The sequence below is a fragment of the Nyctibius grandis genome, chromosome 4, assembly GCF_013368605.1.
Source record: "Nyctibius grandis isolate bNycGra1 chromosome 4, bNycGra1.pri, whole genome shotgun sequence".
NCBI lineage: Eukaryota > Metazoa > Chordata > Aves > Nyctibiiformes > Nyctibiidae > Nyctibius > Nyctibius grandis.
In genome coordinates this window covers 27,466,264-27,483,925 of record NC_090661.1, presented here as the reverse complement: position 1 = coordinate 27,483,925, position 17,662 = coordinate 27,466,264, and the positions used below count along the sequence as shown (strand labels likewise).

The window sequence follows — 17,662 nt, the reverse complement described above, 5'->3', positions numbered from 1 at the left end:
TCAGTGTTTAAGAGGCTTTTGGACAATGCCCTTAATAACATGAGTTAGCTTTTGGTCAGGCAGTTGGACTAGGTTATTGTTGTAGGTCCCTTCCAAATGAAATAGTCCTGTTCTGTTCTGTTCTATTCCATTCTATTCCATTGCATTCCATTCCATTCTAAAAAATACTAACCATGATAGCTCCAAGATGTAAGCGCGTAGGTTACTGTGTGTGCTCTGCATGGGACACTGCTGCTGGGAGACAAATGGAGCAGGGATGGGAAGTGCACATCTTTGCTGGAGATAACTTGGATAACAGTGTCAGAATTTTCTTTGGGATTAATACATAGAACATTGAAATCAATACAAGTCTTTCAGTCTACTGAAGTTGGTATCTGGGCCCCTTTTTTCAGTTACAAATTTAGAAATGTACCCCTTTTAAAGCATACGAAAACCAAAAGATATTAAAGTTTGTGTAATTTAATTGGTGTTGTGTTGGTGATTCCTGATGAACTCCATAGACTCTGTCTCCAATGATGATGACTTCTGCAGACCTATAGATAAAACTGTTGATCACTGTCAAGATAAATAGGGTCTTTTTTCTATAGTAGTTTCGCTTCCTGGAAATCAAGCCTTAGAGGCTTTGGAGGGAAGTGCTACAATCCATTATTCCTCTTGCTATTTTTTTGCTAATGGGTACGGTTCTAAGAATGTTGTGTATTACAGAAGTGCTTGATAAGACTTGAGGATTTGCTAATCGTGTTGATGTGTATGTTCAAAATCAGACTGTGTTGTCTGTCAGTAATTATAATTTTTTGTGTATGTCATTCTGATACTCAGGATGGCAGCAATGAATACACAATGAATGTTGTTACAGTTCAGGAGAAAAGCATAGAATCTGGATCTTTGTTGTTTTTCTTAGTAGTTTTTCTATGCATTTCCTAATATGTGAGAAAATGCATAGGTAACCATAGTTACAGTGCAACAAAAAACCCCAATACCCAAAACCAAACTCTAAAGCCCCACAGTTCAAGGAGTGGTCATGTACGGATATTTTAGGACCTGTGTTCATAGCCAGCTGTGTGGATGACTGGACCTTAATTACTCCACATAGTTACTGGTAGGTCTGAAGCATGGGACCCTACTGCTCCGGGGAGAAGTTCCCCATGCCACAGGGCTGGCAGACAGCAGCCTCCTTCGCAGGTGAAGGGGGAAGCGCGGGTACCTCCAGCTGTGTTGGTAGGGCTCTTCCTTCCCCATTCTTGTCTGCTTCATCATGTAAGATTGGGCAGTCTGGGAACTGATCTTGGTGTGACTTTTTTATCTGCCTTTAAAATGTGTTTTTTTCGGTTGAGTTCCAACACTGGATGTATCTTCTTGTAGAAGTTGTTTTGAAACAGTATCTTTTTTTTGGTTGGTATTTGGTTGATGTATTTTGGGCCCTTACCATGCAGCTTTAACATGCCCATTTGCTGCTCTAGAAACTAATAAAGTATGTAAGGTCCTGCGCCAGAAAACCAACAACAATGTGCTGCCAAAGGACACCTCAGAGACTCTGACTGCGTGTTTCGGGCCAGGCCTCGGGCGCAGCGTGAGCCTCGCAGCTGCCCCCCGTGCCCTCCCGCCCCGCGGAGCCGGGGCTGCTGCTCATGCAGATCGCCGGCGGGGAGGCGGGTGGCGGTAAGGACGGCGCGGGGAGGCAGCGGCTGCGGCAGGCACCCCGGGCCCTCCCCGGCCTACCCCTGTCGAGCCCGCTGCCGCTCGGTCGCGAAGGGTCGGCGAGGGCCGGGCGCGCCGTGCAGGGCCGCCTGCGCCGGTGGGGCCCGCGGGCTCAGCGCCGCTCCCCGGGGGCGGGGAGCCTTCCCGCGGGGCCGCGCCGGGAGCTGCTGCCCCCCCTTTCCGCCCCGGTTATGAAACTGCGGGGGAGGGGCCGGCTGCCGTCCGCCGTCCTCAGCCGCCCCGGGGGAGCGGAGGCCGCCGGAGCGCAGGTGAGAGCGGGGCGGCCCTTCCCGCCCAGGCCGCGGGGCAGCTGGGCCGGGGCCGGGGCCGGGGCCCGGCGTGCCGCGGCGCTGAGGGGCGGCCCCGCGGGGCTGGGTGAGGCCCGGAGGCGCGGGGTGGGCGCTATTTGGGGAAGCTTGCGCCGTGCCTGCCGAGCTATATTTAACACGGGCACATATCCGTGACAGCCAGTCACGAATTATAAATAAGTTTAGCGCTAGCACGGGATCAGCCTGTACGAGGCTCTTCGCGGAGGTTCTTCTGGGCGATCTGCTGCTGCAGGCGGCCTGTGACGCAATGCCCGCCCGCTACGAGGAAGGCCGCGGGAGGCCCGCACCTTTCCTCGGGGCCGGGTGGCATTTTGGTCGTCATAACACGAGACGCGAGTCGCTGCGTCCAACTGCTGGTCAGAAGAGCAGTTCAAGTGTGGTTGCCAGGCAGTGTAGGAGCCCAATCCAAGTACCGTGGTGGTTGTGAAGAAAAGTGGCCGTTAAATAGGAATTACCTTCTGAGCATATTTGGTGGAAGAGCAGTCAGCCCTGGCCATCGTCATAAAATCTCTGACCTTTTTCTTATCTAAATCTAAAGAGCTCAGTGTGAGCTACTAGAGAAACAGGGTATTATGTGGTTTCACAGATGTACTTATGCAGATCTGTGGGTTTTAGGCTTAAAAGTTCAGTAGGAGCACATCTGTCAAAGCATACTCTGATGCTTTAGGATACGTTCATTTTCATATATGAACAAAGAATAGTTTATTGAACCTGTTCCCCTCTCCAGCAGAGCACAACAAAAAGCTAGTGTCATGCTGATGAAAGAGGGTACAGATATAATCGCTACTTTCAGACCACTGGGATATGTTTCATTCCCATTTTCCTCTCTGTCTTCTAGTTAAAAGTGTATGACAGTCTTACCTTCCATGCTTTATTTGCTTTTAGTGGTCAGACAGAATGGCTCCAGTGAACCAGCCAAAGGACAAGAAGCATGAGAAGGCACATGAGCATTGGCCAGAAGAGGCAAAATCAGCTGGGAAGAGGAAACCGGACTACGAGGAACTAGGGAATGAGCCACAAGCAAAGAGGTTGTTTGTGAGAAAAACATCCAAACCCCCCGAGAAAATCGGTAACATTTCCTCAGATTCTTTCTGTTTCTCCCAACCAGATTTACCCTAAATGACAGGCATCGACTAGTTGAAGAGGGAGGATGCCAAGAAGCATGTTCAGACAGGAGTGTTCGTATGGGGTTATATATCAAAGTGATAAACAGGCATGTATTGGGGTAGTACATCCTCCAGTTATCTGTCTAGTCAGTGTGTGGGCACCTGCATGCATGTTTCATTTTTGAGACTCTGCCCCTTGGTAGAAGCCCGCTCACTGAAGATGCTGTCACAGCTCATTTGAGGGTGGCTAAGTTTTGTGGAATTCCTGAATTACCAAACGTCTGCTTTATTGTAGGACAGACCAATCTTGGCAATGCAAGTTTTTTCTCCCGTGCAATTCTTAATGCAGTTTCATAGTCGTAAGGTTGGTATCCTACAGCATGCATTCTAAACTGGCATTTCCACCCGATTCTTTGCATATTCTAACTTTTGCTACAGTAAGTAGGAATACTTTCTACCTCTATGTTCAGATTAGACTGGATAGAAATTTCACTAATCACTTCTCCTCATGTGCATTTTTTTCCTTTAATATGTAACTAGATGATCTTTAAGGTCCCTTCCAACCCAAACCATTCTATGATTCTGTGATTAAGTTCTAAGATACTGGAAGGGTTAATGCTTTGCATTATCAAGAAAGTTGTGTAGGCTCAGCTACAGTAAGGACTATTTTCATAGAATCATAGAATCATTTAGGTTGGAAAATACCCTTAAGATCATTGAGTCCAACCATTAACCCAGCACTGCCAAGTTCACCACTAAACCATGTCCCTAAGTACCACATCTACACTAAATACCTCCAGGGATGGTGACTTAACCCCTTCCCTGGGCAGCCTGTTCCAATGCTTGACAATGCTTTCAGTGAAGAAATTTTTCCTAATATCCGATCTAAACCTGCTCTGGCACAACTTGAGGCTGTCTCCTCTTGTCCTATTGCTCCTTACTTGGGAGAAGCGAGCAACACCCACCTCACTACAACCTCCTTTCACATAGTTTTAGAGAGCGATAAAGTCTCCCCTCAGCCTCCTTTTCTCAGATAAAACCTTTAATTCCATCGTTTGTTTAGGAGATCACTAGAGTTATTGCCTTGTGTGGAAATATTACACGCTTTCTGTACAATTTTGGCTTTAAGGATCCAGAAATTACTGAAGCGTTTTTCAGCAGAGTTACAGGAGTTCTACGATTTTGTGCATTTCCATTGTCTGGTGTATAACTCCAAACTTGGAGCAGTTGGCAGGGTGAACAGTGGATGTGGAGGCAAAATACTCTGAAAGGAGTTCTGTGTATAATTGTGGATAGTTAAAGCATCTTCTGTAGTTAATTTAGCTACATGATTTTCATTGTAACTTCATGGCCTGATTTTCAGATTTGGTGACCATCTGCAGTTCCTGTAAGATTCAGAGGGAACTGGATGTAACTAATACTTTGGAAAAATTAGGCCAATCATATTTTTCCCTTAAACCTTTTGTAAAAAGATGAAGGCTTTTGTATTTGAGCTTTTCCATTCTGTGTTCCAGTTTTGATTTTTATGTGTTTTGGAAAAAAAGAATTTTTTCTCCTGAGCCATATAGGACATGTTCTGTTTCTTGCAACTGAAACACCTTTTTAAAGGATTTCTTCCAGCAGATTCTAAAAAGGCCCAAAGTTTGTTTCTTAATAAATGATCCTTCATAATAAAATGGAATTTGGAAAAAATACCTCAGTTTCTGCCACCTCTGAAGAAGGAACTGTGGATGCCAACTCTTCTGTGAAAAGATGGAATTAGAATATAAATACTTCTATACCTATTTCAACAGGTGTGACCAGTGTTGACACTATGTTGGCATATGAACAAAGAAGTTTAGTTTCACACCTGTGCATTTCTAGGCTCCAGCGTTGCATTAAAGAAAGATTTCGTTTAGGTTCTAATCATATAGAATGATCCCTATGTTTTCGGTCTTCTGGGTTTTTTTTATAAATATCCTTAAATGAAAATAGCATTTTTGTTTCTTAAGAAGTGCTTCTTTCCCATTTGATGTCTAGATCCCCTGGGGTGTTACAGACCATTGCCGTGGGGATGATTAGATCACAAACACAGGACTGAACAGATCTGGTTTTTATATAAAGGTCTCTGAAGATAAAAACTTGGAACATGAACAAAATGTAGAAGCATGCTGTACTCTCAGCAAAAATCACTCCAAACAGAAAGGTTTTCAGGCAATGAGGCGTCAGCAAGTCTATTATCAAAAACAAAACTCGCAGTGCTGTAGGCAGACTACAGGCTACAGACAAGCAGATCGAAAATTCTGATTCACAAGCGGGCATTTCAGGAACTGTGTGGGAACTCACGTTGTTAGCTTGGGGAATGTTCAGGTGTTAACGTTTCTGCTGGTCACACGTCTGACCTTCCCTTTGCTGTGCCCAGGGGTTTACCACCTCCCATGGCATATTTCCAAGTTGTTGGGGCTTTGGATAGCTTCATTGTATTTTGAGTATGAACCATTCAACTTGTATACTGTCCAAGAGATGCACCACCTGTGGCATTGCTGTAGTCCTCTCCAGTTGTCTTTTTGATAAATCTTTGGCAAGGAGAAGGAAGGTTTAACAAGAGGAAGCATACACAAAGCTCTGGCAGGCTATGGGAAGCACCAGACCTTATAATCGCAGCGGCTGCTGCACCTTAGGCATGTAAGAGTCATTTAGAGACTTTTATCTTGTGGCTGAAGCTTGTCATGGATGTAGCAGCAAATGCAGATGTCTTCCAGTGTTGTTTAGTGAATGAGCGTGACAGATGTTGGTTCTCAGTAACTGTTTTACTCTTTTTCTCTCTTGCAGGTTGGAGGGGAGGTGGGTCTGTGGTGAGAAACAACAGAGTCCTTTTCCATCAGCTGGAGCGGCAGCGCAGCATTGTTCATTATGTCTACCAGAACATGCTGGGAGGCTCCATTCGGGCACAGCTCAGGCAGGTGAGGAGTTTCTCCTTCATGACTTGCTGGACATTTCAGCTCCCTACATAAAAACATCTTCAACACAAGCAGGGAAACTTTAAAGAGGCTTAAAGTTCCTCACATGCATAGTTTGTGGCTCCAAGTCTGGTGCACTATTGTTTCTTAATCCTGTAAAATGCAAGAGCTGAGATGGGTTTCCCTTTTAGTTGACCCAGCCCTCTCACTCTACATTTTATCCTCTGTTAATCTTGTGCTTCCTTGAATCATATTTAAACTTACCCACTGTACCAGTTGAGTTATTGCACAGTGGTACTTTTGCATGCTGATCTGACTGTTTTGTTGTACTATTTGTGTATCCACTCTGCTTGGCTAATCGTGTCGGGTTCTGTGTTGATTTTTCCTCTTCACAGGCATATTCCACCAAGTCCATAATGTTTACTGTTTTTCAGAGCCATACTCCTTCTTTCATTTGAAAATTAACTTTTTCTGTAACATCCATAGGTGGGAAGCACCTGGACTAGCTTTATCTTCCAGATGATTTATCTATTTTAAGTATCCAAATGATAAAGAAATCACTAAGCTCATCCAAGCAGCTGAATTCCTCAGCTGAATAACAATACAATCATGTCATGGTTTCTCATTCCCTGTTTCAAGTGTTCTGTTCACTCTTATGCTGTATAGTTGAGCTGCAGGCAATTTGGATGGAGGACCTTAGTGTTGTATCTCTGGATGATGTGTAACATTTTGGGATGCTCGGTAAAGACGTAGATAGTCCTAAATGCCTTTTACTGGTGTGGAGGCATGTTCTTCTCCCTTGTTAATTTTACTGCCTTTTTAGCTCAGCCCATGAGGTTTAGCTCCCTGTACATCATTTGAAGTGTTCTCAGTTCTCTGTTGCTTTCTGAGTGCTGTGGCTGATGTGGATTTGTGTGGTAACACTGATGGCAACTAGAAATTGTTAGCACTCCTCATTCAGAGAGTCTCAGGGATCCCTGCAAAAGTCATAATTCTCTTTATCTTTTTAACAGTGCCTGCAGCTGCCCTTTCTGCGTTCTCTTGCCTCATACTGCCTCTTTCGAACAGCAAGTCCCTTTGACAGGAGAGTGACATGCCTGGAATGGCATCCAACACACCCCAGTACTGTTGCTGTTGGTTCCAAAGGTGGAGACATCATCCTTTGGGACTATGAAGTACTTACTAAAACCTGCTTCATAAAAGGGGTAAGCCTCTGGGTGTGTGGAATGAGTGGGAGGGAAAACTGGAGTACCACCAAATACTGCAGATCAAAACTGAGCTCTCTAGTGAGAAGCACATAAGGGTATTGGGTTGCAGAGTAGCCAGCTATGGTGCAGGACTGAGCTGCAACAGCATGTCTGTTCCTAAGTCCCAGACTGTTCTAGCGCTGGGGAGAACTGCGGCGTGTTGATTAAGTTCGTAATGAAGCAGTACTTGGTGTATGCTCAGTGGAAAAATAATACAGCAACTGGCAAAAGAGTTATCTTAAAGGGATGCTAGAAAGAAGTAGGCAGAGTGAGTCTGTCTGTTTTAGGTCTTGATCTTCCTCTGCTCACCTTTATTCTGTGTCAGATGAGGAAACATCTTTCAGTGGGGAGAAACAAAGTCCCATTATCCAAAGTGAGAAACTAAGGTAGAACAAATGGTGTATATAGCTGGCGTGCCCCTTTGTTGCTGTATTCAGCTATTGCCATTCCGACACAGGCTCAAATACTCTGTAACTTTTATCCCCTTTCTAAATAGGTATACACTGGGAGGAGGTCTATCCTCCAGAAATTCCAGAGTCATCTTTCTCTTTTTGTAAATAGTGTGGTGCCAGCCAGCCAGGGAATACATTGCCTGGGGACTGAAGGAGCGGCAGTTATGTCCTCCAGAAGGGCAGCTGTCTAGACAACCATCATGTGGGAAGACATGGTTGTCTTTGCCTCCTTGAAGGGCTGTGGTGTGTTTCACTGTTGCTGTTAAGGACATAGCAGTGAATGCAGACTTACAGAACACACTTTTCTCCTTCCCCATCACTCAGTGGATTTTTCTTTTGTTCATCCCCTTCCTTGTAGATGGGAGCTGGAGGGGCCATCACAGGAATGAAGTTTAACCCTTTTAACCCTAGTCAGCTGTACACTTCGTCAGTTGCCGGCACTACCACCCTGCAGGATTTTAATGGCAATACGGTCCGGGTCTTCACCAGCACCGAGGACTGGGAGTAAGAAATACAGCAATGCTTTGGGCCTCTGTGTCCTGCTGGCAGGAGTGCTAGAGAGAGAGAGAGAGAGCGGGGGGGCGGGGGAGGAGAGAGAGAGAGATGTTTGTCTCATAATATGTGGGAGCTGGGCTTCCTCTTCTCCACATACATGTCCTTATCCTCTGAATTTCAGGGATCCTCTCTTTTCCAGGGAGGCTCACTTTCCCTTTTTATTTTTCCCTGAAACGGCGTGGTGGGTGGGAGAGAGCTTTTCTTCATGAAGGGGAGGGACTCTGATACTGCTTACTTCTTGTCATAGATGGGAGAGCTTGGGGGTGCCAGTGGACTTGCTCAGCTGTCTGTTCTTAAACCTCCCATAGCTCTGTGCCCTGGGGACCTTCTAACCTCTTCACCTGTTAGCAGTGCTGCTTGTTGTCAGATGGTTTTTACAGGACAATTTATAGTCCCCTTAGTGCTTCTTCACAAATGCCACTGACTTCAAGTGGTGTGTGTCACAAGGATCACCCCAATTCATCCCACCTAACTTTTGGTGCTTATCTAAAATACCAAAATTAAGAGTCTGGGCTCCTTCAGTAATGAGTGGAAAGAGCAGATGAATCACTAGGGGCAGCTTTCTCTGTCTGTGCTTAGAATCACCCTCTCAGACTGTTGCTTTTTCTGTGGACTCATGAGGAAGCCTGAGCTCTTCAACTAGTTGCTTCAGTTCAGTGCTTAAAGGTAAGGGAGGGAATGGGTTAGCCTCCTCTTTATTTTATCCCACCTGATCCTTTCTGGGTGCAACTTTCATGGTTGGTTTCCAAATTGGCTGTCCCAGCTGCAGCCTTGTAATAGGGCAGAAGGTGGACCCAAGTAGTGCTGGGATGACTTGCCAGGTGAGCAAGGAGGGATAGACTGGGTCATGGGACATGAGGATCTCATATCCCAGTGGGATGCCTGTCACAGCAATGGTGCCTGGATTTGAAAGGGCATGCCCTCCTCCTGCTGCGAGGACAGGCAAGCTCTGTGGGCGGGCCATTTTTATCTTCATTGGCTTCTTGAAATCTACTGTTTACAGTGAGACTTTATTAGGAGCAGCAGATGGAGTGCACTTCAGTATCAGAGAGTTTGGGGACTCCCAGCTAGCATCCTTCTTTTCTGTCTTTGTGTAGGGTTTCCACATTTCCTCAGTAGACAGACTGGCGGTAAGCAACATAACGAAACAACAACAATATAACACGGAGTGTAAGATTCCTGTGCCATGGGGTTAGCAGTAGGATTTCTCCTTGCACCACTCTCATCCTGCCTGCTGGTACCTTGAGAAAGACCAGATACAGAACTGGAAGCAGCCTTGAGGGAACTGGTGAATGAAGTCTCTGTAAGAAAAGCTTGGTGCAGGGCTGTAATGAGATTTTTTGTGGCTTCTACATGGAACGGTGCTGGTTTTGCTTGCAATCTCCTAAGCCTGGTTTGAGCCAGGTGGTTCACTGCAGATTAGCCCTACCCTCACAGCAGAAGCAGCAATGCTGCTCGTGAGGTTTGTAGCCCAAAGCAGTAGGGTTGAACTTACAGGCTCAGAATGTATGTGCTCAGATTGGAAACAGATTAGGAAAAAAGAGTTCTTATGTACGTGCCCTGTAAGAAAGGAGTGCATTGTACGTAGGGAAACGGCAGTGTGTTCCAGGACATGAGTGTTGTATTAAGATTTTGTCTTCCACTCTTAACCTTGATGCCTCTTGGCTTTGTGTGTATTCCAGAAAGGGCCAGGAGATTCTCTCGGAGACATCAAGTTCAGTCCTTATGAGGCAGTGAAGCTTTATGTGGCATCAGGGGATGGCACCCTAAGTCTGCAGGACCTTGAGGGCAGAGCGGTGCAGGTGATCTCCCATGCCCCAGACTGTGGCCACGAGCACCATAATGTTTGGTGAGAAGGAAGCACTGCAAGACTGATTCTATGTTCCTTGGGGTTAATGCTGCACTGCTTCTTGTGCTTTCTAACATCTTCATCTTTGCCAGTGTTAGGAGACTCTTGGTGTGACTCGGTCCTGTGAGGGAGCTTGGAGATAGGCTCCTGGTCCCGCCCCTAGCATTGCAGGGTGGGTGACAGGCTAGGCAGCCACAGGGCACTTAAGGCTTTTACCATCGCTGAGTATGCTGCCTGCATCTTATGGTGTTGCTTTCTGGTGATGCCATCTCCTGTCTTGCAGATACTGACAGCTTTTCACCTCATAAAGTGTGAGGTGTGTCACGGTTTAAAGCTGGGCTGGCTATTAAACTGGTGGCAGACGCTCTCTGTTAACCGTACCCCCCCCGCCTGAAGGGAAAGGGAAAAGGGAGAGAGACTTCTGGGTTGGAAAGTTTGAACAGTTTTAATAAACTATAATAATGAAAAAGAGTATAATAATAATAGAAATAATCAAATATATACAAATATATATACAAAACCAAGATCGAGCTGCCCTGATGTCAGCCACGTCACCACCGGCACTGCAGGGCAGGCTCCGGGAAGGCCCAGGCTGGGCCCAGCGACGGACGGGAACTGGATTCAGGGATGCACGGGTTGGGATTGGGGGGAGCAGGAAAACAGACAGAGTCCTCTTTGGACACCGGCCATAGCAGAAAGGGGGCGAGACCCTCGTTATCCCCCCGCTTTATACTGAGGATGACGTGTATGGGATGGAATACCTTCATTGGTCAATTTTGGGTCACCTGTCCTGTCCGCTCCTCCCTGAAGGTGCGACCCCCCTGCAGCTCTTCACTCGTAAGCAGTGAGGAATTTAGCAGTGACCTTGGTTTCTCTAAGACTAAGTACAGCAAGAGCCTTTCTGCATAACATCCCTACAGGTGCCTCAGTGATAACTACAAACTTCGAGCGTTATCAGTCCTGGAAGCAGACACTGTCTGCAAAACATGTGGTTAGTTTCAGAAAGCGCAGTTACTTAGAAGAGACTTAGCTGAAAGTAAAAATCACTGAAAGGAAAATTGGCCTGGTTTAGGCCAAACCAGGACAAGGTGAGAAGAGCAGGATAACTTCCTCCTTTTCATTGTTATCAGTGTTCTGGTTTGTCTGTAGCGGCTCAGGTGGCATAGGAAAGCCACCTAACGTTCCTGCACAATCTGAGTTTCAGGTTATTGAGTTTACCCTGCTGCCCTTCTGGAGGCTTCAGGCTCACCATGCTAATTTCCATTACCTTGAATTCTAGAACAATTTATATTTGCAAGTGAAGCTTTCCCAACAAGTTCCCAAAGGTCCCCAGCTTTATTCTCACTGCCCTTCCCCTCCCAGCACAGCTGGGATTAAGATGTATATCTTTATCAGATAAGTCTCTATTCAGTTTTGTTTCCTGGACCATGAAGTTCAGACAGTTTGATGTGCAACTTTCCAGTCCAAAGCTTTTATCTTTTCTTACTGCTGCTTCAGTGTTTTGTGGAAAATGTCATTTTAAGGCTGTTTCTGTACATGTGTCAATGTCACAAGGGTGCTCTGATCTTTCCCAAGGTGCGTCCATGTGCAGGCACCAAGTGGCTTTTCAGCCTCCGTTATGTTCCACTGTCCCAATGTGTCACACTCCATCTAATGAGCACTTCACAAATGACTAGGCAGTTATTTCATATTCAGTCACCAACAGAAAGCATCGTTGAAAAGCCGTCCCCCTTCCTGATAACTCAGGCCCACACCATCAAGCAGGAGATTGCAGTTACAATTTGTTGCAGTCCAGTGCTCCACTGCCTTCACTTGCCTGCGGGAGGCAGCACTGATTTTGTGTCTTTCCCTCTAGTTGCTGGTACTGCAGCGTTGATGTTTCTGCAAGCTGCCGTGCAGTGGTGACAGGTGATAATGTGGGCAACGTGGTCCTGCTCAGCACTTCTGGTGAAGAGGTTTGTATGGCTCCAAGCAGCGTCTCCTGTACAGGAATCTTTGTGGCTTATGTGCTTTCCTACTTTACAGGGACCCTGAAAAGAGGAGCAAGTACCTTGCAGCTCAGATGAGTCCACCCATTGTGTAGGTGGTGAGAAGTCCTCTACTTCTGCCATTCGTTAGACATTTTCACATTGTTGAGCGTAATGATAACAATTCCCAAACAGGGACTGTGTTGTGTGCTGTCCCTTCCTTAAAAGTATTTGCTACTGGCCAGAGTAATTACAGGGTAACCTAACGATGTGAGCACCCTCTGCCAACAACCTTTGCACTTCCAGAAACTTAGTGCACTGATGGGAGTCATTTAGGAGATACTGCTTTGATGTATACCCTTCTGTGACCTTGGAGTCAGTACGCAGCAGTAATTCAGCACGTTGGGACAGAAATTGCACTACTGCCATTAGACACGAGAGGGCAGGCAGAGGCAGGCTGCGCCTTCCAGTCTGACGTAGTACAGAAACGTTATTAGAGAATAGTTGGAGTGGGCCCTGCTTTCAAGAGCCTGCTGTACTGTCACACGGGAATTACCATCTCCTGCCTGTAAGGGTAACATCTGTAAGAGTTTGCCACCCAACGAGCTGTGGCCAGAGGCAGCTGTGTAAATCAGTGGGCACAGTCAGGAGTGGTTCAAATGATTTGTGCTTATTCAAGGTTAGTTGCTTCCTTTTCTTTTTTTCTCGTGAAAGAATGTGACAGTCTTTTCCACACTTGGGAGATACCTGTTATGGTAGGGAGGATGGGCCAGCTTCACCCTTTTAATTAGAAATAATCTTCAAGCTTCTGATACAAATTTATTCATGGCCAGTTTATATCCATTTGTTCTTGTTAATTGAAATATTTCTCCTACCCTCATGTTTCTTTGCTGATTGATTTCTAGAAGCCAATTATATCTCCTGTCACTTGTTTTACTAAGATAAACAAAGCAAGAACTTTTGGTCTTCTCCCACAAAGCAAGCCCTTCCTTATTGTTTTCTTGGCAGTGCATTTTGTGTACCTGTTCCAGTTTGTTTTAATCTTCCTGCAGGTGGAAAACTAGCACTGCGTAAAGTATTCCAGATGTGATTTTGCTTTGTACAGTGGCACTAATACTTCCCTCCATGAACAGGGATTGTGTTTTCCTTTCTCATAGCTGTAATAAATTGGTGGATCAGAGTTCTCCTAGAATTAAATAGTTAGTTCCTAAGGTCATTATTCTCCTTTCTTGTTTCCAGCGGATAAACTCTTGGCGTGCTTTAGAAGTTTTATTATTCTGTAAATGTGTGACCTCTTCACTCTGCACTAGTAGATTATTATTCCATTTCTTTACTCCAGACGTTGATTATTTTTTCTGTGTGTGTGTGAGCCGACACAGGCAGGATGCAGGAACAGCCGCAAGACCACGGATAAAATGCAAAGAGCAAATTTATTCCCGTTACCTCGCAAACTGGGGGGATCTCCGAAGCAGCACCCGGGGCAAAGGCACGCAAGCGGGGACGCAGGCACCGTGGAGCTCGGTTCCTGCTAGACAGAGAGTGAGAGATTCTGGGCCTGCTGCTTTCGCCTGTATATAAAGGATTTCTAGCAGGCAGTATTTTTCCACTGTGCTTTGATCTTCTTGCAGCAGGGCCGGAATCTCCGGCCTCAGCAATTAGGTGCCCCTGAGTCTTATCACAGGCCTATGTTATCTGAATGCAGATGCTCTACTTGTCAGGCACACAAGACTAAACAACCGTTAGTAGTATGATATATGTGTTTTTCGATACCCCAGGTGCAAGTCACTTGAGCGTGTTTACAATCCTCCTCGCCAATCTTCCGTTATATTCCCACAATGTGATTTTCTGTTTCCTCTGCTGCAGATTTGGAAGCTGAAATTGCACAGGAAGAAAGTGACTCATGTAGAGTTTAACTCACGATGTGAGTGGTTGTTTGCCACAGCGTCTGTGGATCAGACAGTCAAAATCTGGGACCTCAGGAACATGAAAAACAAAATGAATTTTCTTCATTTGCTTCCTCATGACAAACCTGTCAATGCAGGTGAGCTGAGATAAGGCACTCTCGCACTGTGCCTTGAGAGGTGAGTGTGGAAGCATCAGCAGTGGCTGAGATGATTAGAAAACTGTATTTATTGGAGCAGTTCCTTTGACAAAAGCAGAGCACAGGACTCAAAATTTTGTTTCGTGTGTGCAGTTTTACCAGTTCATGGAAGTCCAAACTGCAGGTGTGTCTCCTGCTTTTCCGCTAACTTTCCATTTGAACGAGCAAAGGAAGTTTCTCTCTTTGGAATATGTCTTTCTGCGATTCTAGAATGAGAATAATGATTCTTCCTATATAAGCCAGCGCTGTAGGTTTCAGCTTACTGTTTGTAAGAGCTTTGAGTTGGAGACAGGTAAAATCTTGTCTGTTGGGACACACGGCCATATTCACATCCCTATTAAAGAAACACCAATGGGTTTCCAATCAGAGAAATATGACTTTTGTGTTTCTTGTCAGTCACAGCATTGCGATCTTTTGTTTGCCTTACTGCCCCTCTCTCTTAGCTTACTTCAGCCCAACAGACGGTGCCAAACTCCTGACCACAGACCAGCGCAGTGAAATCAGGGTTTACTCATCTTCAGACTGGAGCAAGCCACAGCATCTGATCCCACATCCACATCGGCAGTTTCAGCACCTCACACCTATTAAGGTGAGTTAAGCCAGTGCAGTCTGAGAGGAGTATCATGCTTGGTGCTAGCAGCCATCTGTAAATCAGAAATGGGCTGATTTCTGGCCAGGATACTACACTGGTGGGTGGACGTTCACACTGCTGCAACTCCCAGCAGAGCACTGTTCTGAGGATGCCCACGTTCCTCAGGGTGTGGGTGGGATGTACACACTGTTGCTCACACTGCCGCTTGTCTGGTGTGTGTCAGCATGAGCTCTGTCCCTTCTTAACTCCCCATCACTCTGCTCTATGACTAGGCAACATGGCATCCTCGCTATGACCTCATTGTAGCAGGTCGCTACCCAGACCCTAAGTTCCCAGGGTACACGGTGAATGAGCTACGAACTGTTGATGTATTCGATGGAAACACTGGAGAGATGGTTTGTCAACTCTATGATCCAAATGCTTCTGGTATCATCTCGGTGAGTTGGGCACTGCAGCTGAAAGGACCGCTGTGTATTGAACACAGACAGGAGATATGGGTTAGGGACTAGAACAACAGGAGTATCCTCTTTACTTGTGACAGATTCACGCTCTCGTGGGGGTATGGCTGCTGGCTAAAGCTGCTGACTTGAGCAGGGCTGGTCCATGGTCATCTGAGGGTTACTGTGATACTCTTTAGGCAACATTGGGTTTTCCAAATGGTTTGTTGCTGTTACATAAGCCTGGTGCTCTTATGACTCTGTTACATAAACAGTGATGCTCTTACAGACTCTGATTGTGTTTCCATTTTCAGCTGAATAAATTTAACCCTATGGGAGACACGCTGGCTTCTGGCATGGGTAAGTAAAGAGAACCTGGGTCACTAAGCACGCGTGGGTTCCAGTCCCAGAAAAGGGCAAGCTTGTTTCTCCAGACTAAAGCAAGTTGTGGGTGAGGGTTTCCCAAATCCCACTTGCTAGTTGTCCTCTATAATTTCCTGCATCTGTAAAAGAGATCAAGACCTTTCCAGTCTTCCATCTTTGCAGTTAGAAAACAGGTTGCTCGTCACCTTCTGTGAAATGTTCCTGAGAGCCTGGAGTTGGGAGGAGCAAGGAGCCTCCCCAAAGCAGGGGGCTGCTGCCATCTGCCACCCGTGTAGCAATAGCAGAAAACGATGGCGGGGAGGGAGGAAGCCTTTTCCTGCTAGACTGTGCCCTCTCCCTTCGTTCAATTTATCTCATTTCCTAGGCTGCAGAGCAAAGATTACTCATTTTTTTGCAGGCTGTATGGGATTAAGGGAGCTGGCTATAGATTTAGGTCTTAGACTTGTGACAGATGAGATTAGGAATTACTTGATTATGTTTCTTAATTAGATGAAATTTCCATGGCTGTGTGGAGATAGTGTCTGCAATAAATGTCTTTGCATCCTCTGTACCTCGGAAATATCTTAGAACAGACAAAGCATTTTGAATTTCTGGCATTTTAGTGACGTAGCCTAAGGTATTATATTTGATGTAGAGTTTCTGATGCACAGTGTTTAATTTTTCCTCTCAGGCTTTAATATTCTGATCTGGAGCCGGGAGGAGATGGTGGCCAAGAAGCAAGAACATCTTTTGAAAGCCATGACAGAACAGGGGATTGGAAGCTGGAGTTTGTCCAGACATGGAGGGCAGAGGCAGGCAAACCCTGGGACAAGCAAAGTCAAAGCTAACTTACTGTCTTGGGAGCTAGAGGAGATGAGAACAAAAAGCAAAGATTCTAAGTCACAGGGAAGGAAGCAAAAAGGGAAGGATCTGGAGAACTGATAAGAGTATTTTGATCCTTTCTGGATCACAGGCTACAAATCCAGTGTTGGCAATGGGCAGTATAATCCGTGCAGGGCATTAGACTTTTACTTTGTCATTTTTCCCTGCATCTGTTCTTGCTTTTCTGATTCCCTTCGCTTCCCCTTCTAGACAGTTGTGTCAGTACTCAGTTCCTCTTCCAGGTGGAGTTACCACGCATTTTCCGAGGTGCTAGGAAAACTTCAAAGATGTTCTCCGACCCTGCTGAAGTTACTGCTTCCAGCCTGCCACATCTGCTCGTCATTGCTTGTCAGAGGTTACCATCTCCTGTAGTTTGCTGTGGAGCAGCTCATGACAGGGTCCCAAGCCTGTTCTAGTCAAACTGAGTTGAGAAACCCTTTGCTAACAAAGTTAACGTCCTGAAAATGTAGAATGTTCACAGGGGTGAGGTGATGGGTAGCTTGGGTAGCCTAGGGAACACCAGCCTCTCCCGTATGCAAGCTTCTTGGGAAATATACGTCTGTCAAGAACTCAGGCTTTGCCTATTCTGTGCTTGCAGCTATTTAACTAGCCCACAAAGAACATGATGATGCCAGAGCTCTTCAGCGGCCTCAGGGGATGCAAGGGCAGTATGAAGCTGGGAACCTACTCATTGTGTAGTTTCTATTTTCAGAGCTCAAGGCTTTTTCTTGCCACTGGTTAGGTAATTTCTTTCACCCATGGCTATGTGCTTCAGAATGTTGGCTAAAAGTGTCGTAAAGCAGAAATGAGGAATTTCTTCCAAACACCCCTGCTGAGCGCCAAATCTCAAGACTGCAGTTAGACTGAAAAGTTTTGCTTTTTCTAGTTTGTTTACAAGGCTGCCTGGGGCCTTGCTACTGTCCCAGAGGTTGACAGATGGGACAGGCTCCAGGCCTGCTCAGATTCTCTATGTTCACTTTTATAGTTTCACAGTATTGATATTAATAAAGTTTTGTACTAAACTGAAATTCTTCTTTGATAGAGTGGCTGCTTTGAGCATTCTGCTGAACTGCTTTTGTATGGGGGAAGGAGTTGTTGGCTAAGAGACCTAGAACAGTGGTGGAAATATCATACTACTGCGTCTA

At 45.9% G+C, this 17,662-nt stretch overlaps 1 protein-coding gene across 3 annotated transcripts; it reads left to right on the top strand.

The window, feature by feature from the left end:
• The first annotated feature begins 1,585 nt into the window (after positions 1-1,585).
• Positions 1,586-17,545, top strand: DDB2 (damage specific DNA binding protein 2). Of its 3 annotated transcripts, none has more exons than XM_068398418.1 (11): positions 1,586-1,659; positions 2,913-3,096; positions 5,945-6,075; positions 7,086-7,277; positions 10,009-10,175; positions 12,031-12,130; positions 14,006-14,183; positions 14,687-14,832; positions 15,108-15,272; positions 15,587-15,632; positions 16,327-17,545. In XM_068398418.1, the coding sequence occupies exons 2-11, from the start codon at positions 2,925-2,927 to the stop codon at positions 16,575-16,577; spliced, it is 1,548 nt and encodes a 515-aa protein (XP_068254519.1). In that variant the 5' UTR covers positions 1,586-1,659; positions 2,913-2,924; the 3' UTR covers positions 16,578-17,545. The 3 variants fall into 3 exon arrangements, with proteins under 3 accessions (XP_068254519.1, XP_068254517.1, XP_068254518.1); XM_068398416.1 differs by lacking the exon at positions 1,586-1,659 and adding an exon at positions 1,806-1,967; XM_068398417.1 differs by lacking the exons at positions 1,586-1,659; positions 10,009-10,175 and adding exons at positions 1,806-1,967; positions 8,130-8,275.
• The last annotated feature ends 117 nt before the right edge of the window (positions 17,546-17,662 follow it).

Coding starts and splice junctions, on each gene's coding strand:
- DDB2 (XM_068398416.1), top strand. CDS start 1,890: ATGAAACTGCGGGGGAGGGGCCGGCTGCCGTCCGCCGTCCTCAGCCGC. Junction 1,968..2,912: donor CGGAGGCCGCCGGAGCGCAG/GTGAGAGCGGGG, acceptor ATTTGCTTTTAG/TGGTCAGACAGAATGGCTCC. Junction 3,097..5,944: donor CAAACCCCCCGAGAAAATCG/GTAACATTTCCT, acceptor TCTCTCTTGCAG/GTTGGAGGGGAGGTGGGTCT.